The following is a 26,350-nucleotide window of genomic DNA, read 5'->3' as shown; positions in this document are numbered from 1 at the left end:
TTGTAATCCATGGAACCCTGGAGCTCCTGGACCTCCTTTTTCTGCATTCTCACAGGAAAGTGAAGTTCTGTGGCCGTTTTTAGATTCAAGGTTAGTTCTGCTAAGTTTCCTTTGGGTCATCATGTTATTAATGCCACACACCAGATGATCTCGCAATATCTCAGGGAGGGATAGCCCAAAGTCACAAGCTCAGCTAGCTTGCAAAGGCACATCAGAAATTCTGTGACCAGTTCCCCAGGGTTTGCCCGACCATGTTGAACCGATATCGCTGCACCATTGCTGACGGTTTATGGTCGTAATGATTTGTGACAAGTTCCATGAATTTGCTAAAGATTTTGAAGTCTGGGGCTGTCCGGTAGATGAGGCATTTGATTCTGCTGAAAGTTGGGACCCCACAAATGATTATCTCCAACAATACCATTTTCCTGGAAGAAATACTGTATTAATTCAGTGTGCTGTGTCCAATCTTCAACTCCTGTGTCAAAGGCCTCTAGCCTTCTCACCGACCTCGGTCTCGTGCTGGGGAATTCGGGTGTGGTCAGAACATTCAGAATCATAGCTGTAGTTTTCCTCATCGCCAGTATAAAAGCTCAGGAGGCCCGAGAAGGTGAATTTAAAATGCAATTTATTTCAAACCTAAAGAAAAGGCTGCAACACGAAATACAGCACGAAGGTCCAGTGCTACCGATCACGGGGGTTCTAATCCAGGTCGGCTTTTATGAGGCGATCTCTACGAGCCTCAGCAAAAGGGCCTCTGCCCATTAGCAGGAGAGCGCAAATTCCAGGGGTTGCACAGCGAGATTAATCAGGCCCTCCCTGTGGGTCTCATGCGGGTTATTACAACTTCAAAAATAATTCATTAGCTCTGAACATTTTGGGATATCCTGAAGTTCTATAAGGTTTGATATGAATGCAAGTTTTTCTTTTCTTGAATTGACTGGGGAAATATTTGTCGGACCTGGAGATCCAAAGTCTACTAGAATCTCAAGAGCCAGTTGTTACCTGTGATATTATGGTTCCATCCTGGTTTAGCTACATGCACCATTAAAATGAGATCATGGAGGTAATTTACTTTCAATCAACACTGCTCTAAAAAATATTTTCCTATAATTATTTTCAGGGGCAGCTCCCCAGTTAATTTTGTGGAATTGAATGAGCAATTTCTACCTATACGGACAATAGGGGTCCAAACCGATTTCAGGGACAGTGAAACACAAACTGAGCCATACTCTCCAGAATATGTGGTGCGGCCTGGATCAGCTCCTGAACTCCTTACTCTTGCTGCATTAAAATTTGGTGAGTCATGAGCCAATATGCAAGAATAAATAGTAAATTGATAACAGTTAAAGCAGAATAATGCAGTACTGATGTTTTTTTTTTTTTTTTTTTTAATTAAGGGGCAATTTAGTGTGGCCAATCCACCTACTCTGCACATTTTTGGGTTGTGGGGGCGAAACCCACGCAGACACGGGGAGAATGTGCAAACTCCACACGGACAGTGACCCAGAGTTGGGATCGAACCTGGGACCTCAGCGCCATGAGGCGGTTGTGCTAACCACTAGGCCACCGTGCTGCCCTTGCAGTACTGATGTTTGATCACTTGAGGAGCACTCAAGGCTGCTTTTTCAGTTCTCATGAGCAATGTTAATGTAAATAATTCCCCATAGTTGTTTTCCCCCCTCCTAACAAATATGCAACAAACCAAATAGAGTGTGGTCCACACTGCACAAAATGAAAAACATCAGGGACATTTGTTTTGACTGCGTGACAGCTCGCAGCTGTTTTAAAATCTTCTTTTCACATCTATCTGTGGCCTGGTAAATACTCTTAAACCCTTTCATAGATCTGATTTTCAATAATGCCTATTAATTTGCTTTTGCATTACGTTGTTGTGATGCAGTCATGCTGAATACCAAATATGGAGCACAAAATGGCAAACTGATGCTTCCTGAAATGGGGATAGCAATCCGTTTTAATTCAAAAGCAACTGGCGTGAGTGTTGCCAAATAAATTAACCTTTTAAAACTAAAAACAACTTCTATTTTAATGATTGAAACAACAGATGGCTTATCCATGCAGTGAATAATTGAAGCATGCAGATTAGGCAGTCCTACACTTGATTCTCTCTTTGTGTTGACTGATCTCAACCAAAATGAAGGAAGGTATGTTGCACTTGGCCTAAGTACATCTCGGATATGAAAATAACGTTTGGAGTTTCTGTTTCTGAACGCTTTCCTATGACTCCTGGCTGGAAGTGCACATAGTTTGTCTTTGGATGAGGGCAGAATCAAACTTGCCTGCAGGGGCAGCACGGTAGCACAGTTGCTTCACAGCTCCAGCGTCCCAGGTTCGATTTCTGGATTGGGTGACTGTCTGTCTGGAGTTTGCGCTTTCTCCCCATGTGTGCATGGGTTTCCTCCAGGTGCTTCGGTTTCCTTCCACAGTCCAAAAATGTGCAGGTTAGGTGGATTGGCCATGGTAAATTGCCCTTAAGTGTCCAAAAAAGGTTGGGTGGGGTTACTGGGTTACAGGGATAGGGTGGAGGCATGGGCTTAAGTGGGATGCTCTTTCCAAGGGCCGGTACAGACAGGATGGGCCAAATGGCCTCCTCCTGCACTGTAAATTCTATGATTCTATGTCTACATACTGTCCTGCCAACAGTCACATCGCATCTAGGCTCACAAATAATAATGCCTCTTGAACCAGAGAACAGAAGGCAACTGATACCACTGTAGTTGTAACTCACCAAGGAGCCAATACATTCCAGAGAGGTGGAGAGAATACTGATGAATAAAGAAAATAAATTAAAAGATGAGGCCAGAAGTAGCATTGCATGCATATGTTTGGATCAAATTATGCATATAAGTACTGCTTTTTGTTCCGTTGATGCACTGGAGCAATCTTGCATCACATTTGCTGATTCTAAACTAGACAGGTAATTCAAGTTTATTCTTGGCTGATTGAAATCACTCATTAAAATAACTTCTCCAACACCCTTCCTATAATTTTAAATACCTTAACCTCTTGCGTTGACTTGGCTGGCAGTGGTGAATCATGAGTATCAGCTTGGAGATTTTTTCTTTGTTTAACCAGAAGCTGCAAGCATTCTTGCCTTGTTAATGCTGACCTGTTAATGCTGAGCATATATAACAATGTTTATTTTTCTATTTCTCTTTATCTTTATTTTCTTTCTTCTTTCTCTTCACAGCCTGCCAATAAAGTTTTATTAAAACTGTGGGGCTTGGAGAGAGAAAGAAAGAAAAAATTGTCAGACTGTGAAACTGTCAATTACTGGTGCAATCTGTACAGGTGGGACAAGTATTTTGTTCACTTCTGGAACTAGATTGTCCCACTGTGAAACACTAAAGACGTAAGCTACCTGATGAATTTCTGTTTAACTATGTGGAGGCTAATTTAATTCAAAAGAAAGTCAGAGCATACTGAAGGAAGTGAATCCAAAATGTTAACATTCACTTAGAGTAATCCTCTGTGGATTTACTGAACGTGTAAATGCTAATGTAGTGGGCATATTTTCACAACGGTATTTCTGACTTGCAAAACAAGAGGCTGCGATGTGCAAAAGAGATCTTTTGTCCTGTGTAAATGCTATAGGTACAGCCTGTGTAGGTTTTTTAAAATAAATGTAAATTAGGCTTCTAAACAGACAAAAGGATGTCTTGTCCTTAGAATCCTTGAACTATTGTAGAAAATCTTTGTTTTCCTCTTAAAACAAGACATTTTAAAAAACTATTTAATGAATGAAACTCTCTCATGTGATCACAGGCCGAGGCTTACCAGCTGGCTTAGCAGAAGTGGAGATGATTGAACGTGCACGAGCAAAACGTGCTTGGGAAGCTACCCTGCCTCCATTAGGTGATCACTCACAACACGAGAAGAGGAAGAGGATGATGGAGGCTATGGAAAGAAATGAGTGGGCATTTCGGGAACATGAAATTGAAAAGTAGGTACAAAGTTGCACCCTAACCCTGAAAGCTGTAACAGAGTTTCAATTTTCTGGGCATATAACCATAGTTAGAAAGTGATCATGACTAGGACAATAGATTATTTTATCTGGACTTTGTTGTAGGCTGTCACTTCACTGCAGTAGATTGTGTGATTCACTGTCAGATGTACTATTTTGCAAATTAACTTATAAACTGAGGCCACATCTGCTTTTTGGACATTTCATAGCTCTATTCAAAGAAGGACATGGGCATCTCCTGGTGCTTGGGCTAACATCTATCTCTCAACAATACCTAATAAAACAGATGATCTAATCGTTTATTTCATAGCTATTTGTATGGGGTTTTGCTGTATGTAAATTGACAGCCAATTCTTTATGTTACAAACTGACAACATTTCATAAGTACCTCAAAGCACGGTAGCATAGTGGTTAGCACAATTGCTTCACAGCTCCAGGGTCCCGGGTTCGATTCCCGGCTTGGGTCACTGTCTGTGCGGAGTCTGCACATTCTCCCCATGTGTGCCCCGGTTTCCTCCCACAGTCCAAAGATGTGCAGTTTAGGTGGATTGGCCAAGCTAAATTGCCCTTAGTGTCCAAAATTGCCCTTAGTGTTGGGTGGGGTTACTGGGTTATGGGGATGGGGTGTGGGCTTAGGTAGGGTGCTCTTTCAAAGAGCCGGTGCAGACTCGATGGACCAAATGGCCTCCTTCTGCACTATAAATTCTATGATAATTCTATGGTAAAGCACTTTGGCATCTTTATCTCTGTAATCTCTTCCAGTCCCACAACCATCTAAGATATAGGCACTCATCTAACTCTGGCTTCTTGGGCATTTCTACTATTAATTGCTCCATAATTGGTAGCCATACCTTCAGCTGCATAGGACCTAAATTCTGGAATTTCATTCATTAGCAGCGCCACCTCTCTACCTTCCTGTCAACCTTCAAGAAACTCCTTAACCAGGCTTTTGACCATCTGCCTGAATACTCCTTATTTGTCTTGGTGTTAGATTTTACTTTATTACTCTCCTGGTGAAGCATCTTAGGAAATTTTATTACATTAAATGTGCTCCATAAATGTAAGATGTTGTCCATAGATCATGAAAAATGCTTAAGACCATATTCTGGCTATCCATTTTTGTAGTTTTCTCTAATTTTAGCACATTCTTCATCTGCTTTTTCCACTTATCGGATTTCATTTATCCTCTGTGTGCTGATAGGAATTGCATTCAGTGAAGTATGTGACTGTACATCCTCAACAAAACTTAAGTCTTCCTGGGCAAGCGTTTCAACAGGAATGTGTGACAATCCATCTGCTGTTGTTTGTTGTTTGCCTTGGTCAATGTTTGTCTGGTTCCTTTGCCTGCTGTTCTGGGAAGTCCTCCTAGTTTGCTCAAAGAGTCTAATCCATCAATTTTATAGATCAATTTATGGATTTGGAGATCTAAGCAAGCTTTTCGACTGAACAGTGAACATCCTTGATTATAGATCAATCCAAAGTGTTTGTGATTTCTCTTCCTTTGTACTGGTGTTTTCCAACTGTCCCCTGACCTTCAATTGAATACTTCCTGGACCCTGGAGTCATATGACCAATGGCTGTAGGAATTCTAATTCTAACCACTGCCTGCGTCCAAAAGAATTTAAACTTCAATGTCTAATTTGAAGTTTGTTTTCATCATAGATATCATAGAATTTACAGTGTAGAAGGAGGCCATTCGGCCCATCGAGTCTGCACCGGCTCTTGGAAAGAGCACCCTACCCAAGGTCAACACCTCCACCGTATCCCCATAACCCAGTAACCTCACCCAACACTAAGGGCAATTTTGGACACTAAGGGCAATTTATCATAGCCAATCCACCTAACCTGCACATCTTTGGACTGTGGGAGGAAACCGGAGCACCCGGAGGAAACCCACGCACACACGGGGAGGATATGCAGACTCCACACAGACAGTGACCCAAGCCGGAATCGAACCTGGGACCCTGGAGCTGTGAAGCAATTGTGCTATCCACAAGGCTACCGTGCTTTTATGTCCGTTGTGGATAATATCTGCGCTCCAGACCTCCGATGATGGCCATGGTATGAGTGGTCACGCACACAGCAGCTCCTGCTTGAAGGCACAGAAAATATCTCTTTTTAGCCAATAACTGGGTGGAATTTTAATAAAAGACGTAGGTGAATGTTGGAGGAGTAGTTTCCCCCAGGAGTGATATGTCTGCTTGTTATCAGACCCAGCAGAAAATAGTTAGACCAGGCAAAAGAGTTGGAGCAGGCCTGTACTGCAGCCACTGTAAGCATGCAGGAGGGGGAAGAGCTGATACAAGCTGGAAGGCCCCAAATGGAGCAGCTGATAGCTTTTATTAAAGAGGAATTCCAGCAGCAGAGGAAGGAAATGCATGAGGATCACTCGAAGGCCATTGAAGGAGCTGTGGCACCCCTGAAGAGTTTGTTGGAACGGGTGGAGAAATGTTTGGAGGGGCAGGGCTCACTGATTCGGGAGATCGAAGGAGTGATCTCGGACCATAGCGATTGTGTGGTGTCTCTCAAGGCGGAGGTGGGGCTCCTATGGGACCTCTGTAAAATTTTGAGGGCAAAGGTGGAGGAGCAGAAGAATACCTCTAAGGCAGAACCTGCAACTAGTGGGCCTGCCTGAAGGAGTGAAAGGTGTGAATGCCACGAGATACCTCTCGAAGATGCTGGTGGCAGACGGGGTGCTAGATAAGGCATCTGAAGTGGACTGAGCGCATAGGTTCCTGAGGCAGAAGCCTAGAGCTGGGGAGCCGCCATGGGCAGTGATTGTGAGAGACTCCAGAAATTCGAGGAGAAAGAGAAGATTTTGCGATGGGCCAGGGAGAAACGTACCTGCGACTGGGAGGGAAATAAAGTTTGAGCTTATCAGGACATTGGAGCCGAGTATGCAAAGCGGCAGACAGGCTTCAACAAGGCCAAGGCGGTGTTGTACCGGCGGCAGATCCGGTTTGGGGTGCTCTACCCGCCGAAATTATGGGTGACGTTCGGATGCCAGGAGTATTATTTCGACACCCCAGAAGCGGCTGAAGACTTCATTAAGAAGCATAAACTAGGGAAGAACTGAGCGGCCAATGCTTGAGAATCGGGGTGCTGGCATTTTGTTAAGATTGGGAGCATGGTTGAAGTGGGGATTGGGGGGATTGGGGGGAGTGGGGATTGGGGGGACGTGGAAGGGGTGAGATATGACATGGTCAGGGCAGAGAAAGGGTCCATCTGGAATGGGCTAGATATAGGTGGAATTAAGGGGGCGGGAGCTAAGTAGGGAAGATGGCGGACGTCAGTGGGGATTGGAGGCTAAGCCTCCGGTAAGACTGGTAATGTGGACTGAATTAAAAGGTCGCGGGTGTTTGCGCACCTCGAGCTTGAAAGCGGGGGTAGTCTTTCTGCAGGAGACACACCTCGTGTGAAGGACCAGGTTAGGTTAAGAAAGGGGTGGCTCGGGCAGGTTTTTCACTCGGGTTTGATTCAAAATCAAAGAGAATGATGATTTTAATGAGCAAACAAATGGGATTTGTAAGTGTGCAGGTGAGGGATCCGGGTGGGAGATTTGTGATTGTGAGTGGGGTATTGGAAGGGGCACCGGTGGTGTTGGTAAATGTGTATGCCCCAAATTGGGATGATGTGGGTTTTATCAGGGGGTTGCTGTCAGCGATCCCGGATTTGGCCATGCACCAGTTGATCATGGGAGGAGATTTTAACTGTTTCCTAGAGCCGAGGGTTGATAGGTCAAGTCCCAGGCCGATTAAGCTGGGGGGGGGGGGGGGGAATAGTTGCAAGAGCAGTTTGACAGGCTGACAACAGGGAGGGCGGTTAGGCAACTGCGTAGGGCAAGGTGGGTGTAATATGAGTATGGGGAGAAGGTGAGCCACATGCTGGAACACCAGCTGCGGGGAGCCAGACTGCATCCATGGAAATATGGACGATACGGGCTGGGGATGTGGTGGTAGAAGCAGGGAAGATAAATGAGGCATTTAGGGAGTACTAATCCTGAAAAATGGGAAGGACCCGATGGAATGTGGGTCGTATAGGCCCATATCACTATTGAACATAGATGTGAAAGTATTAGCTAAGTTGTTGGTGGGGAGATGGAGGATTGTGTCCCGGGGTGGTTGCAGAAGATCAAACAGGCTTCATGAAGGGCAGGCAGCTTGCGAGTAATATAAGACGGCTGTTGAATGTGGTGATGAATCCTCCGGGGGCTCTGGTACCGGAGGTGGTGGTGTCCATGAACATGTAGAAGGCATTTGATCGGGTGGAGTGGCGGTACTTGTTTGAGGGTTTGGGATGATATTTGTGGCATGGGTGCGGTTGCTGAATGTAGCACCAAGGGCAAGGGTGAGGACTAATGATATGAGCTCACAAAACTATGACTAGACAGGGGTATGAGGCAGGGGTGCCCACTGTCGCCGTTGCTATTGGTGATGGCTCTTGGGGAGTCGGTGGAGTGGCTGGGGATTATGAGGGGACAGAGGGAGCATCGGGTATCGCTCTATGCCGATGATCTCTTGATGTATGTTTTGGATTTGTTGGAGAGTATGGGAAGGATTATGGGCCTGGGGAGGTTAGGAGGGTTCTCTGGGTACAAACTGAATGTAGGGATAAGTGAGGTTTTTCCGGTGAATGAGCTGGGACAGCGGGCTAATTTAGGGGGGATGCCATTTACGTTGCATTGCCAAACCTGGACAAGGTGCGGCGGTGGTGGGAAAGAGAAAGGGTAGAGTGGGTTAGGATGGAGGAGGAACCTTGTAAGGGGTCTAGTTTGAGGGCTATGGTGATGGCAGCATTGCCAGTGGCTCAGAGTAGGTATGCAGGGAGCCCAGTGGTGCAGTCCACGGTTAAGATATGGAATCAGTTGAGGCATTTTAGGGTGGAAGGGATGTCGGTGTTAATGCCGCTGTGCGAGAATCATGGGTTTGGCGGGGGAGGGTGGTGATGGATAGTGTATACAGGAGGTGGAGGGAAGAGGGGCTGGTCAAGGTGAGGGATTTGTATTTGGAGGAACAGTTCGCCAGTTTGGAGGAGCTAAGGGAGAGGGTAGAGTTGCCGAGGGAGTGAGTTCAGGTATCTGCAGGTTAGGGACTTTGCGCAACAGGTCTGGAGGAGGTTGCCGGGGTACACGCTGCTGGAGTGACTGCTGCTTCTGGATGTGGAAGGGGAGGGAAGAATTGGGGATATATGCATATATGAGCAGGTGGTGAAGATCAAGGAGAAATGGGAAGCGTAGTTGGGAATGGAGATCAATTGGGGAGTATGGAGTGAGGCACTGTGAAGGTTAAACGGGACCTCCTCTTGTGCAAGGATGAGTCTGATACAGTTTAAGGCGATGAACAGGGTGTATATGACTCGGGCAAGAATGAGTGGGTTTTTTCAGGGCTTAGCAGATGAGTGTGAGAGGTGTGGGCGGGCGCCAGCAAATCACGCGCACATGTTTTGGGGTTGCGAAAAATTGGGAAGATTCTGGGCGGGAGTGTTCAAGGTTTTGGCCAGGATAGTGGGGGAGGAGGTGGACCCTTTGGTGGCGATATTTGAGGTTTCAGAGAAGCTGGAGCTCATGGAGAAGAGGAGGGCCGATGTCACGGCCTTTGCCTCTCTGATTGTACGGTGGCGAATATTACTGGAGTGGCGGTCGACATTGCCACCGGTTGGAGCAGCTTGGTGGGGTGACTTGCACGACTTCCTGCGGTTTGGAGAAGATAAAGTATGAGTTAAAGGGCTCTTCAGAGGGGTTTGAGAAACGGTGGGAGAAGTTAATGATTGTGTTTGAGAAGCTGTTCGTCGCAGGGAAGGGGGGGGGGGGGGGTGGTGAATAAGGGAAAATTATCTGTACAGGCTGTATAGTTGATTGCTGGGAAGTGTGTTTCCCGGTTGTTTATTTGCTGTAACCTGTTTTGATACGTGTTTGTAAAAAAAATACATTAAAAAAAATACAAATAAAGATCATCCTCGATACAAATCCAAGCTTAAAGAGCTGCCTGAATTGTCTCCATATTCTTAAAGTGGACATGACCACCGGGTTTGAGGAATACCTTGTTGGAGAAAACATAAACGAGGCTGTCACCAGTGCATGAAGACTAGATCCCGTATACGACCCAGCTCCACCTGTCCCCCTATTGAACCTGGGTCACTGCACCACCTCAGCACCTTCTGAGGTGGTGCAGATACCTGAACTCACTCCCTCGGCAACTCTACCCTCTCCCTTAGCTCCTCCAAACTGGCGAACTGTTCCTCCAAATACAAATCCCTCACCTTGACCAGCCCCTCTTCCCTCCACCTCCTGTATACACTATCCATCACCACCCTCCCCCGCCAAACCCATGATTCTCGCACAGCGGCATTAACACCGACATCCCTTCCACCCTAAAATGCCTCAACTGCTGCCCAATAATAAAAATGCACATTTGGCAATGCTAGGCCCCCTGACTGTCTCTCCCTTTGAAGAACTGCCCTGCAGATCCTCGAGGTTTTGCCTGCCTATTAAAGGATGAGATCAACCTGTAAACCCACATAAAGAAAGATTTAGAGAGAAAAACAGGAAGACGTTGAAAGAAAACAAAAACCTTGGGAGAATATTCATTTAAATAGACTGGACTCTACCCGCCATGGATAGGGGAAGGTTATCCCACTTTTGCAAATTGGATTTAACCTTACTCACCAGACTTGCGTAATTCAACTTTTGGAGCCGGGCCCAATTGTGGACCACCCGGACACCCAGAGACTTGAAGCTAGAGCTGGCCAGAACCCCAAAGTTAGCTCCCTGGGTGATTAACCGGAAAGTACTTGCTCTTTTCCAGATTCAACTTGTTTCCCTAAAAAGCACCAAAGCTACTCAATAGTTCCATTATTTCACCCATATTGGGTACCGTGTCCATAACATAAAGCAGAAAATCATCAGCATATAGGGACACTATGTTCCATTGCTCTCCTCTTTATCCTTTCCCACTTATCCAAAGCCCTCGCAGCAATAGCTAAGGGTTCAATCGCTAACGCAAATAAATGAGGGGGGGGGGGGGACATCGGGTACTGTCTTGTCCTCCTATTCAATTTTTTAAAAAGCCTGAGCTCAAGCGTTGATACGAACACTAGCCGTAGGGGCCCTGTACAATAACCATACCCACAAAATCCATTTTGGCCCTCGACCTAACTTCTCCAGAATTTCAAATAGGTACCTCCACTCCACCCTATCAAATGCCTTCTTGGTATCTAAAGACACAATCACCTCTGGCTCGGGCCCAATGGACAGGGAGAGAACAACATCCCACAGCCTCCGAATATTGGCTAACAACTGCCAGCCCTTAAAGCCTATCTGATCCTCCGCAATCAGCTCAGGGACACACGACTCCAACCGTACCACCAACACCTAAGCCAGTATCTTGGCATCCACATTTAACAGTGAAAAGGCTGGTATGACCCACACAGGACTCGAACCTTACCACCAACACCTAAGCCAGTATCTTGGTATCCACATTTAACAGTGAAAAGGCCGGTATGACCCACACTCTGTGGGGTCCTTACTCTTCAACAGAATGGAAATAGAAGCCTGGATGAGTGTAACAGGCAGGGATTCCCAGGACAAAGAATCATTGAACATATCTACCAACAGTGGAACCAACTGATCTGCAAATGTCTTGTAGAATTCCACAGGAAATCGATCAGGCCCAGGAGCTTTACCTGTTTACATCCACCCAATACTTATCAAAGTCTCCTCTGTGCCTCCAAACCTCCCGCCTCTTGTCCCCCACCAGTGGAAATTCCAACCAGTCTAAAAATGTTGACATGTACAACACCCTCAACATAAAAAGCCTCAAACGCAGCGTTAACTTTATCTGGGGTGGAAACCAAGCTGCCACTCGAATCCCTAACCTGAATAATCTCCTGGGAGAAAAAACCTACCACTAAAAAAGTGGATCCTGGAATAAACCTTGTGGATAGAGAAAAGAACGAGTATTCTTTGTCCCCCAGGTGCATAAACTGCCACGGATATGCCCCCTCCACCTCCCTGCCCTCCATCCATCTATTCTATAAACGTTAACGGCATCTTGAAATGAAATGAAATGAAATGAAATGAAAATCGCTTATTGTCACGAGTAGGCTTCAAATGAAGTTACTGTGAAAAGCCCCTAGTCGCCACATTCCGGCGCCTGTCTGGGGAGGCTGGTACGGGAATCGAACCGCACTGCTTGGTCTTCTTTAAAAGCCAGCGATTTAGCCCAGTGAGCTAAACCAGCCCCTTCTTCGCCACGCCTGAAGAAACTTCGACCTAGGATGTTACAACTTCGGGTCAATTACACAATTTAAATCACCCCCAAAAATCAGCTGGTCTGTATCCAAATCCGGAATGGAAGACAACAGCTTCCTAATAAATGTTACATTGTCCAAATTTGGGATCGAGGTCCTGGTGACCATCATGTACCTGCCATATGGGTCAGCCAAGACTATGTCCGCCGAAAAAAGAATCAGTTTATTGATTAAAATTGCTGCCTTCCATACTTTGCCATTGAAGCCCGGGTGAAGGACCTGGACCCACCCCTTCTGCAATCTGGTTTGGTCCCTCATCTGCAAATGAGTCTCCTACTAAAACACCACATCAGCCCTCTGATCCTTTAGGTGAGAGAGAACTCTCCAAGTAACCAACCCAATCGGGGGCCTTCTACCCCCCCCCCCCCCCCCCCCCCCTCAACCTGGAGTCAGCCATTTCTACCTTGAGGGATTATCAATCACCTGTCCAAAGGACGTATGACCTGATGCCCACCTAAAATGGCTGCCAAACCCCCTCATAAAATGAAACAAAGAAAACAGTGAACTAGCCCTTCCCCCACCCCTCCCCTGGACCAGACCCCATCCAAATGTACATGTTGGTTACATACCAAAGTACATTATATCCCGGCCCCGGGCTACTGTCTGTGTGGAGTCACATTCTCCCCGTGTCTGTGTAGGTTTCACCCCCACAATCCAAAGATGTGCAGATTAGATGGCTTGGTCACGCTAAATTGCCCCTTAATTGGAAAACAATAATTGGTTACTCTAAATTTATTTTTAAAAACATATCAAAGAACGATACTCCCTCCTAAACAAACAAAATCCCTAACAAAACTAAAATGCTTGGCTCATCGAACCAGGAAAAACAGGTCCCCCACCTCGCTCCCTTTTGCGAGCTAAGAATTTACTACTAGCGAGGTGGCCCCCATCCAGGGCAGAAAAAAGAGAAAGAAACACCCCTCCCCGTCCCGGCATCAACATTTAATACCAAATTCAACACCCCCACAAAGGTCAAAATCTCACCAGGAGCCATATATTTCCAAAAATACTACCTTAAACAATACCCCTTGGAACAGTTAACCCCCACCATCATCCCCCACCATGCAACTTATGCAAAACATTCCCATCCCATCCTAAGAACAAAGAATGAACAAATATATACGAAGTACAAAATACCCCAAAGGCCCTACCCCCTCAACAACCATAAAAGTCCCCACAGAGCCCATTTAGCTTGATGCCAGTCCATGCTTTGTAACAAAGACCTCAGCCTCCTCCGAAATATTGTGGTAGTAGTCCTTTGACTCGAAAGTAACTCCAAACTGCACTCTACTCTTGTACAATGCTGCTTTAGCCTTATTGAACACTGCTTGCCTCCTCGCAAGCTCTGCTCCGACTTCTTGATAGATTCTAATGTGGCTCCCTTCCCACCTCAAATCACTACTCTCCTTGGCCCACTTTAGGACCCGCTCCTTCTTTTGGAAGCTATGGAATCTGATGATAACTGCTTGTGGTGGCTCATTCGCTGGAGCCTTCTGCCCCCACCCCCTGTTCTCCAGGTTGACCATCTTTCCCCTTAGACTCTTCATTTCCTCTGCCACTTATGATATCCCGGCCTCCAGTGAGGCAATTTGATCACAGTGCCTTGACACAGCTGTCTCCACCCTCTTCAACACCACACCATGCTCCTTCACAGCATCTGAAGTTCTCTCCAACTTTTCCCGGACAGGGCCCAGGCCCAGCATCTCCTCAATTAATTTTTAAATAATAATTAACGGAATGGGGGGATAGTTAGTTAAGCCAACATTTATTTTCCATCCCTCAATGCCCTTCAGAAGATGCCAATATTAATCTATCAGTTTGTGGATGATACGACTGTGGTGGGCCGTATCTCAAACAATGAAAAATCAGACTACAGGAGGGAGATACATCACTTGGTTGCATGGTGTACCGAAAACAACCTCTCTCTAAATGTCGGAAAGACCAAGGAACTGATCATTGACTTCAGGAACCGTAGCACAACTCACACTGCCATCTGCATCAATGGCTCCAAAGTGGAGATGGTCGATAGCTTTAAGCTCCTGGGGTCACCATCACCAACAGTCTGTCCTGGTCCACTCAATTTGATGCACCAGTCAAGAAAGCCCAACAACTTCTCTACTTCCTATGGAAGCTAAAGAAATTTGGCATGTCTGCATCGACTCTCACAAACATCTTACAGATGTGCAATAGAGAGCATCCTATCCGGCAGCATCACAGCCTGGTATGGCAACTGCTCGGTCCAAGATCGCAAGAAACTGCAGAGTGTGGTGAACTCAGCCCAACGCATCACACAAGCTTGTCACCCCCACATTGATTCTGTATACACCTCCCGCTGCCTCAGGAAGGCAGACAGCATTATCAGAGACCCCTCCCACCCAGCCATTGCCTTCTTCCACACCCTTCCATCAGGCAGAAGGTACAGAAGTCTGAAGACCCGCACATCCAGACATAGGAACAGCTTCTTCCCCACAGCTACAAGGCTCCTCAACGATTCCATCTCGGACTGATCTGTTCCCTGTAAGAACACTACTCACGACACCCTATGCTGCTCTGGCTCATGTATTTGCTTTGCTTGGCCCCTTGTTCCACACTGTCACCAATCACTGTTTGTCGATGTACCATTTTCAGTGTCCTCTATTGATTATTCTTATTGTCTACTCTGTACCTACTGTATATGTTCCCTCGGCCACAGAAAAATACTTTTCACTGTACTTCGGCACATGTGACAATAAATCAAATCAAATCAAATCAAATGCCCTTCAGAAGATGGCATACTCATTTAGGTTGGTCGCCAATATGGGCCAATCCACTGACTCCAAGCAGTCAAGTAGGAGCTCATCTGTTTCCTTGGACCAGCACTGCACAACCTTCTTAACTTGATTCTCCCGCTTAAGTTTCTGTTTGTATGCCGGGAGAAGGAGCACCGTCTTATGATCTGATTTTCCAAAGTGTGGTCAGGGGCTGGAACGGTAGGCGCCATTGATTTTTGTGTTGAAGTGGTCGAGAGTGTTGTCACTGAAGGATCTTGAGATTTGGAAATTTTTATTCAATTCAATTCAGGGTTACCGGTTGTTCTTGAGCATTGCTGAAACTCAGTAGAAAATCAAGTTTAAAAACTTGTCAGGTGCAAATAAGAATTGTTTTATTTGGAGTTCATTGGTTACAACTTGAAAATCATTTAAAAGGTAGTTTGTAGACAATTTGATTTTCTTCAAAGAATCACAGGAATTATCTTCTGAGACAGTAGCCTGAACACAACTTTAAAAGTCAAAGTCTGAAGTCAAAGTATGAAAATGAAATATGAATACAGAACTCTTTTCTAATTCTCTTCCTTTACTTTATGGCTCTTTCTGTCTCTCGCTCTGGCTCTCTGTCTTTCTCTCTCTCTCTCTCCACCTCTCTGCTGTTCCTTTCTATCTTTCTCTCCTTCTTTCTTCTTCCTTTCTGCCTCTCTCCTTTCCTTTCCTTTCCTTTCTAAAATGGTGGCCAAATCATCCATGGATATGCTATTTCATATCTGTCTTAAGCGATCCGATCACACCCCAATATAATCCTAATTGGTTTGGGTTAGACTCAAACACATTTGATTTGATAACAAGCCGTCCATCTTCACGATGTAACATTACTTCCAATTGTTGCTTGTCTGCAACAATGGAGACCTTATGTTATCTCATCATACTCTGCGAGGCATAATTCCGAAAATATAATTCAAACTGTCTTTTAATGTTGGAATCAAATATATATATATTATATTTGATTCGATGTTTTAACTGTCCATTTATTAAAAACAAGGCAACACAGTCTAAAATGTTTCAGCTATTATAATCGTGGGATGTGATTTACTCTAATCTGAAATGGCGTGAGAATCATGCAATTTGTTCATCCTTATTCCTCGTTGCCATGGATTCAACCCTTGTCCTTGGAAAAAATGTAATGTTCTTATCAGACTTTTGTGTTTTGCAAACTCATGACTGAGTTTGGAAATTGTATGTTTCTTTCATTTTAAAACTGGGAATTAATATTTATGCTTTAAGCAGCTTTTTAACCTTTATTAAGTGTATTTGAAATACCTGGCTTCTACAGTCGCCTGCTTCTACAGTCGCCCATGGTGGAATTTTGGCAGTACACTCTTGAGGTTGGCCTTGTTGAAGTCCCCAGCCATGATGAACAAGGCTTCTGGATGTTCTGTTTCATTGTTGTTTATAACTGTGTACAGTTCGTCCAGCAACTTCTTCATTTCTGCCCATGGGGGGATCTAGACCGCTGTGATAATGGCTGAAGTGAACCTGTGTGGAAGGTAGTACGTGCGGCACTTCACGTTCAGGTATTCCAGGTCCTGGGAACAATAAGGTCGGCAGGATCGCCACATCCAATCACCAGGAGGAGTTGATGAGGAGGCAAGCCCCTCCACCCTTTTCTTTGCCTGACAGTGCGATCCGTCCGGTGAATTGAGAAGCCTTCAGGTTGTATGGCCTTCAGGTTGGTGGTCAACATAGGTTACAAAGTAACTTTCCAAAGAGACTTGGAAATATACTTGAAAAGGAATAGTGTAGCATTTTGGTTCCTCTGTTACTGTACCTTCTATCAAATGTACTGCAAAACTTCAATTAGGTTGTAGCAGTTGTAACTGTCAGCCTTACATTGTGAATGTAATAAATGCATCCTTTTATATATTTTTTTCTGAAGGCTTCAGGAAATCAGGTTAGAAATTTTGCTGAAATTATTGAGCCAACGTGAAGCAAAACAACAGGAAATGAATGTAAAACGGGTTGATGCAATTTGGTCAAAAGTACAGCAAAGGAAAGTAATGGCTATAAAGAAGATAAGATTGGAGCACATCAAAGGTACTGTTAGCTTCATTTAGAATACGTGATTATTTCTGCCTTGACCTGTCTTTTGTTCACATTTTTTGTTGTTACTTTTCATTGTTTCCCTTACCTCTGCCAAAGCATTATGCAACTTGCCTTGGTGGGGGAATGAGTGTCGGGAGAGATGGGCAAAGGGTCCAGTGGTCAGCCCGCATTGCAGCAGGAAGTGACAGAGGCATCATAATGGTTGTGCGAATAGGTGTTTAATAATATTAATGATATTCTTTATTTGTGTCACAAGTAGCCTTATATTAATGCTGCAATGTAGTTAGTGTGAAAATCCCCTAGTCGCCTCACTCTGGCGCCTGTTAGGGTACAGAGGGGGAATTCAGAATGTTCAATTCACCTAACAAGAACGTCTTTTCGGGCTTGTGGGAGGAAACCGGGGCACCCGGAGGAAACCCAGGCAGACATTGGTGGAACTTGCAGACTTCACAGAAAGTGACCCAAGCTGGGAATGAATCCCGGATCCCTGGCAATGTGAAACAACAGTGCTAACCGCTGTGCTATTGTGTTTAATGTGCCCCACTCCAGATGATGTCACCGCGCCCCCCCCCCCCTCCCCCCAGTGCCCTCAGTGATCCTCAACATGCTTTGCCCTCCTACCTCTACTACGGTATCTAGCTGTTTCCCCAGGATGCACATCTGAGGTGGAGGCAGCGAGTTGCCTACCTCGTCCTGTGGCCTTCGATGCCCCTGGTGGACATCCTCTGGGACCAGCGGGCTCGGCTCACTTGTCGGCGGCAGATGCATAGCCGTGTCGCCTGGTCCCGTGTGCTGACTTCAAGATGCGTCCTCACCAGAGGGGTGAAACTCTGGAGAGCTGGGGGCCACCAGCCCCACTCCATGGGACGGGTTCGGGTTGGCACTCGGTGCCCCGTCCTCCCGGTCGGCGCCCTTAGGGCCCTGGGGTTCACCTGGGGCCAGAGGGGCAGCTGGTCAGGCCTAGGCTGCCCCTGGCAACATCTGGCTCTGCCAGCCCCGGCTGTTCCCCATGATCTGCACCATCATGTCAACGCATCAGCGATTCTCCTCAGTGACTGGGCCATGCTCTGCAGCGCCTCAGCCATGCCCATCTGCGACTGTGACAAGCTCAGCAGCGCCTCGGCCATGCCCATCTGAGAGCGGTTCATGTCCCACAGAACCTCATCAAGGTCGGCCTGGTGTTGGGTGACGTTCCCCAGCGAGTCAGACATTCTGCCAAGACCCTCGACCATGGCCGTCATTGACACCTTCACTCATGGTTCCAATGTCGTGCACCAGACTTTCCACTAAGGCCACCACCCTAGCAGTGTTAGCCTCGGTTGCTAATCATTGCCGGCGCCATTTCCTGCTTCCATGGCCTCTGGGACCCCTCCAAGCAGCTATGGATCTGCTGAAGTGATGCTGAAATCTCCCTCTGAATGTCCCGGCAGGTTCCTATCATCTCCATCAGCTCCGAGTATCTATGCACATCAGGTTCAGCATCAGGCTGGGACCTAGCTGGGTCCTGGGATCAAGCAGCTCTCTAACCACTGTCTATGGGGGTTCCTGCCTCGACCTAATGTACATCATCAGCAGTGTGGTGCTCACCAGATTGTGTCCCAGAAGTCTGTCCACTAACATGTCCCACCGAGGTGTGTCTATCTGTGCTGGTGGAGGGTGGGGTTGACAGCTGTGCCGCGACTATAACAGTTGCATATTTGGACCTCCCCTCCGAGCTGCTCTCCTTGGTGTCGGAGAGTGTGCCGCCTGGGATGGGCCGGCACTGTCGGCTGGAGGACCTGCGGGAGAATGGACATGTGGTCAGTTGGAGGGATGGGTCAGTCAGTAAGGCAACCACAACTCCCGTTTGACATTTCCTCCAGGTGGAACCCGGTGTATCCTCACGTCTGCGGCGCCCGCCAGCCTCCGTGTGGGTGACCGATCTGTCCGCGGCCACACCAGTCACCTCCAGGGCACACTACTCGAAGGGGGTGAGGATTCTTATGTCCGACACACCTCCACCAGTCCAACGGTTATGGGAGAGATTTTCCTGAGGAGACATAAAGAGGGCTACGTTAGCCACATACGTGGTTCAGTGGTGGGAGAGGGGGTATGACGGGGTGGTTGAAGGGTGAAGGGGAGGGGGTGGAGGAAGGGCTGGCTGTCACATGGAGAGGTGGATGTGCTCCCTTAGCGGGGTGGGGGGCGGGGCTGGGCGTTGGTGTATACTCACTCGCGCTGCCCAGTGTAGGTCTTTTTCCGGTACTGAAGGCCAGTTCTCCTGATCACACTGCCCAAGCTGACAGTTGCCATCACCTCATCCCAGGCAACACTGGTTGCCTTGTGGCTGACTCTCCTGGACCATCGGGGGAACAGGACATCCCTCCTGGCCTCCACGTAGTCTAGAGATCTCCCTAGGTCAGCATCCCTGAACCTTGGGACTGTTCTTCTTGGTGCTATTGTTGCGAGCTGGCTTCGGTTGGCTGAGCAAATGCATCTCAAGTGCTGCTCAACCTTGTTGGGGGGGGGGGGGGGAGCTGGTGAGCGCGGTCCTGGAAAATTAGCTGGCGCGCCTTCATTTGAGATGTGAAGCCCATGAGGCCTTGTCAAGTGGACTAATTAACGTTGAATTGCGTTGCTGACCTTGATGGGCTGAGCGCCGGGAAGCTGGGGGCAATTCCCACTCGCTACCACACTTAGAATTTTTTCCCAAAGAATTGAGCCCTCTATTTTGTTTAGATATGAGGGCAGAATGTTGTGTGCTGCTGTAGGACATGTTTCCCACTGTGGGTGTGGAAGGAGGGGTGGGGAGGGGGCATGCAGACCCCAGAGCCTATCCTCATAATGTGGAGAGTAGGCCGGCACCCCACCCACCACGTTTAAATGCACAAGTAAGGGTCAATTAGGCTTGCTATCAAACCTATTGATCCAAATAATATGCTGCCCATGCCATAATACATTTAGTGTGGACAGCAGCACAGGAACAAGAAGCCCGATTTTTAACCTGAAATTTTTAAAGGGTGGAAAGGAAGGGGGCTCTCTCTTCAGGGAGATCTGCTCCCCAGTAAAATTCAGCCCATAGTTACAGCTGAACAAACGAACAGTGGGTTAGCTGGAATTAAGCAAGAGTGCTAACATATTTCTCATGCTGTTGCTCAATGTGATTTTTACAATACATTGGCAAAAATTTCGTTCCAGCTGTGTGGATTCCCGCGTGTCCTGTGTCGCTTCTGTGGAGGAGGGTCAACACTGTTGAAGTGCACTCGGGCACATAACTGGCCAACATCGTGATTCAATGTGATTAAGATCCCCAGAGAGTGGAAATATGGTGGAGTTGCAGATAGCGAGGAGGACTGTCAGAGAATAACACAAAATATAGATAGGTTGGAGAGTTGGGCAGAGAAATGGCAGATGGAGTTCAATCCAGGCAAATGCGAGGTGATGCATTTTGGAAGATCAAATTCAAGAGCGGACTATATGGTCAATGGAAGGGTCTTGGGGAAAATTGATGTACAGAGAGATCTGGGAGTTCAGGTCCATTGGGCGAAATTCTCCGCCCCCCGCGACGGGTGGGAGAATAGCGGGAGGGCCTTCCCGACATTTTTGCCGCCCTCCCGCTATTCTCCCACCCCCCCCGCCGAAGTCCCGACCCGAATCGCTGCCTCCGTTTTTTTACAGCCGGCAGCGATTCTCAGCTGTTAGATGGGCCGAAGTCCCAGCCCTTTCCGCCGTTTTTACGAACGGCAAACACACCTGGTCTTGCCGTTCGTAAAAACGGCGTCACAAACTCGCTATTAATAACCATGGCACCGATTGGCACGGCCGTACCACGGCCGTGCCAAGGGTGCCATGGGCCCGCGATCGGTGCCCACCGATCGCGGGCAGCGGGCCTGATGCCAGCGCACTACTTGTCCTTCCGCCGCCCCGCAGTATCCATTCGCGGGGCGGCTGAGGGGCAACCCGGCCCGCGCATGCGCGGGTTTCGCGCAAAACGCGATGACGTCACCCGCGCATGCACGGGTTGGAGTCTTCCAAACTGCGCATGCGCGGCTGACGTCATATGACGCGTCAGCCGGCGCTAACTCCGGCAAGCAGGCTTAACGATTTTCGTTAAGCCCGTCTTGCCGGAGCCTACGGCGTCGGGCTGCTAGCCCCGACCGGGGACCAGAATCGGTCCCCGGTCGGGAAGGGGCGCGTTGCCGTTAAACCCGCCTGGGTTTTACGGCAGCTTTACGATTTCTCCCGTTTTGGGAGAATCTTGCCCATTGTACCCTGAAGGTGGCAACGCAGGTTGATAGAGTGGTCAAGAAGGCATACAGCATGCTTGCCTTCATCGGACGGGGTATTGAGTACAAGAGTTGGCAGGTCATGTTACGGTTGTATAGGACTTTGGTTCGGCCACATTTGGAATACTGCTTGCAGTTCTGATCGCCACATTACCAGAAGGATGTGGATGCTTTGGAGAGGGTGCAGAGGAGGTTCACCAGGATGTTGCCTGGTATGGGAGGGTGCTAGCTTTGAAGAAAGGTTGAGTAGATTAGGATTGTTTTCGTTGGAATGGCGGAGGTTGAGGGGGGACCTGATTGAGGTCTACAAAATTATGAGAGGTATGGACAGGGTGGATAGCAACAAGCTTTTCCCAAGAGTGGGGATGTCAGTTACAAGGGGTCACGATTTCAAGGTGAGAGGGGGAAAGTTTAAGGGAGATGTGAGTGGAAAGTTTTTTACGCAGAGGGTGGTGGGTGCCTGGAACGCTTTACCAGCGGAGGTGGTAGAGGTGGGCACAATAGCATAATTTAAGAGGCATCTAGACAGGTATATGAACGGTGGGAACAGAGGGAAGTAGACCTTGGGAAATAGGAGACAGGTTTAGATAAAGGATCTGGATCGGCGCAGGCTGGGAGGGCCGAAGGGCCTTTTCCTGTGCTGTAATTTTCTTTGTTCTTTGTTTGTTATATCACCCTGGGACCTGCCAGTCTAGCAGAAACCAGTCGTGCTCAATTGCTGACAGCAGTATCAGGCACAGGCTGCTTGCAATTCTGCTCCAAGGCCTACCCAGAGAATCAAAGCTGGATGCCTGGAGTCAGGTGGGTGGGGTGAGATGGGCAGTGTGGTAAGCACGTTGCCAGGGAGGGAGGATTCAGAAGCAAAGGGAGGGGTTTAGTCGACAATCAATCTCCCCACTTCCCTTTCTGATGCCGTGTCCCTCGGTTAGTCACTGAGTGCCTTTCAATGAGGGACTCCCCTCCTCACTGGGCCTCAAGCAAATCCAACAGGAGTCTCCAGATTGTCTTCAGAAACCACGGGAGACCCATGTGATCCAGTTAGATCCCTGAACCACCTCTAACTTTCAGTGGTCTCTGGGTTAATTGGCTTTAAATGGCTCGTTTATAGATCTAATTGCCATTCCTACTGCCAGTGGGCAAGATATCCAACACTGACCCTTCCTGCCCCCACTAAATTGGGGTCCGTTTTCCCAGCTCGAGAATGAGACGCAAATTACTTGCCTAATTCTTCTACACCTTGTTATCATGACTGCTCTGGTGGACTCCACTAAATTAGGCCATAAGACCAAAAGCAAGAGGAGGAGAATTTGGCCACTCAGCCCATCGTATCTACTCCGCCATTCAATCATGGCTGATATTTTTCTCATCCCAATTTTCCTGCCTTCTTCCCATAACTCCTGATCGCATTTTTAATCCGTAACCTGGGCTTGATTCTTCAAAAATGGGGCTATGTCCCCATGCCGGCGTAAAAATGCTGACGTTCTACTCCAGACTTTCCTTAAAACAAATACAGCCATTCACTTACCTGCAGGGGGTTAGCAGTGCTCCGGAGTGCTTCTCTCAGCTTCAGCTGCAGATACGGGCCCCCGCACTTCCGGCGGCCGAGCCGAATGGGATGGCAGACTCAGCCGGCGGACCTGGACCAACAAAAAAGGTCCTAACGATCTGCCCCGCGCCGCTCCATCTAACCCGCCCGATCACCGCCCCGGCTGCCCATAAGGCCGCCCCCCCAGTACTTGATCCCCCCGCCCCTCACCAGGGCGGCCACGGACTGAGTCCCGACCGGCCAGACGTGGTTAGAACCACATTGTTGAGAATTCAGCCAGTCGGGACTTGAGCATTGGTTCTGGCAATGGCCCTCCAGCCACGCCGCGTAAATCGCACCCGAGCGGGAGTGGAAACTCCTCCTCATCTCTGTTTTAGAGGATCGTCCCAATTGGTTTATAGTAGTGGATACATTTGACGACCTAACTACTTTATAATGTAATTGACCACCTTTGGTTTAATACAAGTTGACCTTCAATCTGGGCTCAACATTCAGACTTTTTAAAAATTGTTCTAAGTTCTGATTTAGCACTTTCACAACAGTAATCAATCACTCTGATTGATGGTCTTCAGAAATCCAGCCTTTCAAAATTTTAATTACCACACCAGTACAAGCACACAGGAAGAGCCCAGCATTGCTAGGGTACAAATAAGAAGAAATATGTTAAGCTGAATTCTCCACCTCACACCACCAGTAACTGAGGTTCCGATGCAGAGAACAATCCAGCATCGGAGGGGGGGAGATACGGGATCAGTCCCGGACGGCGACATGTTTCCGACGCTCCGGTTCCCACTGCCATTGGGTTCAAGGTTCGTGCCATGCACCATGACACATTTGCATCCAATTACCGGGCCAGGCACCATATTTTTCGGGTCCTCGTGATTCTCCGGTCCTCTAGGCCGGGAATCATGTGGGTAAGAATTGGTGCTGGTCCTGACATGCATGTATTTGACACTGTGAATCTTGCGGTGGGCCAAGGGTAACGTTTTAAGAGAGTTGCCCCCAAAATCCATCAGAGGGCCACACTCCCACAATGTAAGATCTGCCCACTCCCATCAGAGACCCCCCTAAATAAAGAGATACCCCCTCTCCCAGGGGGCTTCCTGACAATGGTCTCTCTTCTGGGGTGGGGGGGGGGGGGGGGGCTTCCTGGGGGAGGCTTCCTGACAGGTGTCTCTCTTATGGGGTATCTATGGAGGGGTCTCTTTATTTGGGGGATCTCTTTATTTAGGTTTCTATGGGGGGGTGTCCTTATTTAGGATTTTTCTAAGGGGGTTATTTTATTTAGGGGACCTCTTTATTTAGGGGGTCCCTGTTGGGGGGTCTCTTTATTTAGGGGGTCTCAGTGGAGGGTCTCGTTATTTCAGGAGTCTGTGGGTAGTCTCTTTAGTTCTGGGGTCTTTTAGGGGGGTCTTTAAATTTATGGGATCTTTATGGAGGGTATCTTTATTTGGGGGGTTGGGGGGTCTCTTTATTTAGGGAGAGGGTCAGGGGGATCAGGTCATCTCTGTACTGGGGGGTGGGGGGGTGACACAGAAAATCCTGTGGGGCGGGCTGAATTGCCTTGTAGGAGGGAGGGATGGGGCCCAGCTGCGTGACCTTACTATTGGGCCAGTCGCTCTAAATGGGGGCTCGATAGAGGGATTGCCTAGCAATCCTCGTCATGCGTAAATTTGCATGGCTAAGGGCTGGGAATCGCTTTCCGATTTGCGCTCCCGCTGGGGTGCATTTCGGCTCCGGCGGGAAAACACAGGGCTGGATTCTCCGATTTTGCGGCTATGTCCGGAGGAGGCGTCTGGTCCTGCGACCAAAAAGTCTGCGCCACTCCCGCACAGATGCTCAGATACAGACGGAGAATGACCGGGTCCCTAGCCGTGCATGCACACGGCGGCGACCTGTGGTGGCTGCGCCATACAACATTGCGGCGTGGACTGGGCCTGGCAGATAGTGCCCCCCTGTAACCCCCCTCGCCACCCCAGGACCACCCCTCACCGAAGCCTCCCCCCTCCCGACTGTCACGGCGCTGGACACAGTCCGCAGCCGCCACGTGAGGTCCCCGAAAACTGAGAGGACATGCGACCGCGCCGCCGGGAAGTCGGGCCATTGGGAGCGGGCCTCGGGCGACGTCCTGAAACCGTCCCAACGGCATGCGGCGTACTCTATGATTACGCCGCTTTTGAGGGGGCAGGGCATCTGGAAAAAATACGCCGCCCCCGATTTTGGAATAAAAACGGATTCTCCGGCCAATCACCGAACGCGATTTCGGCATCGGCAATCGGAGAATCCCGCACATAATCTCACAAACGGAGAATCCTGCCTGTTATATGCCATATACATCTGTCTTTCACACTTTCATAACATGTTTAAACACGTGTGGCTAACTTTATTATGGGCCACCATTCACATCACGTAAAATGTTTGAATGAGCCTTTTGCACTCCCTTCTGGCCAAATTACACTAGTACTCCAGCACAATAGTGGGAGAAATTTAGACATCAAACAGAGTATCATAAGGTTGATCCAATGCGTTCTAGTCCAGCCTCCCGTCTTCAAACCTCGCTAAACGTGAAATCATTTAAAAATCTGATGCCTATGTCCTAATTCACACCCAGTTCTGTTTACCCATGTTTCTATACTCGCTGATCCACATTGGTTCTGGTCTGGAAAAATTCTCAGCCTTGTTTTGAAGCCCCTCAATTGCCTCATTCATCGATACCTCGGTAACCTCCTCCAGCTTTACAGCACTGAGACCTCTCAACTCCTCGAATGCTAGGCTGTTGCACATCTAGCACTGGTATTGGCACAAGTCACCAAGCAGCCCGCTTTTCACTTCCATTGAAATCAGTGATGATCAGGCTGTTGCCACAATGGGTGGTCACTTCACAATGATGTGGAGCTGCCGGTGTTGGACTGGGGTGGGCACAGTAAGAAGTCTTACAACACCAGGTTAAAGTCCAACAAGTTTATTTTGAATGTAATTTATTTATGTCCCTCTGGGCCAGCCTGGTGTTCATCCCCTTGGTCTTCTCTTTACTAGAGAAAGGGGCCTTGTGTTCAATCTTCCTCATGCACTCTTACCTCACATGATTTTGATATCATTCTAATAAATCTTTTTTTTAAAAATAATTTTATTCAAATTTTCAACAAATTTTAACCAACAAAACGGAAGAAAAGAGAAAAAAAGAGAAAAGAGAAAAAACTCCCCTGTAAATACAGAAGCAATAAATTAACAAAAATAATTAAAATAACATGGAATCAAATGCACATACCCAGTAAAGAACACCCCTGCCCCATCCCCCCCCCCCCCCCGGGTTGCTGCTGAAATTGACCATCCCCTAATGCTCCGCCAGGAAGTCTAGTAACGGCTGCCACCGCCGGAAGAACCCTTGCACCGACCC

General features: G+C 47.8%; 1 protein-coding gene across 6 annotated transcripts in view; it reads left to right on the top strand.

Moving 5' to 3' along the window:
- cfap91 (cilia and flagella associated protein 91) overlaps positions 1–26,350 on the top strand; it is a 157,560-nt gene that overhangs the window by 39,225 nt on the left and 91,985 nt on the right. For all 6 annotated transcript variants that reach the window (XM_038801921.1, XM_038801919.1, XM_038801917.1 and 3 more), the window contains exons 6-8: positions 1,121–1,296; positions 3,784–3,961; positions 16,976–17,133. In XM_038801921.1, the coding sequence (XP_038657849.1) occupies positions 1,121–1,296; positions 3,784–3,961; positions 16,976–17,133 (512 nt within the window). The remainder of the gene's footprint in view (positions 1–1,120; positions 1,297–3,783; positions 3,962–16,975; positions 17,134–26,350) is intronic.

Source organism: Scyliorhinus canicula, chromosome 7, assembly GCF_902713615.1.
Source record: "Scyliorhinus canicula chromosome 7, sScyCan1.1, whole genome shotgun sequence".
Taxonomy (NCBI): Eukaryota; Metazoa; Chordata; class Chondrichthyes; order Carcharhiniformes; family Scyliorhinidae; genus Scyliorhinus; species Scyliorhinus canicula.
The sequence above is the reverse complement of the archived record's forward strand: the minus strand, read 5'-3'. Positions and strand labels throughout refer to the sequence as shown.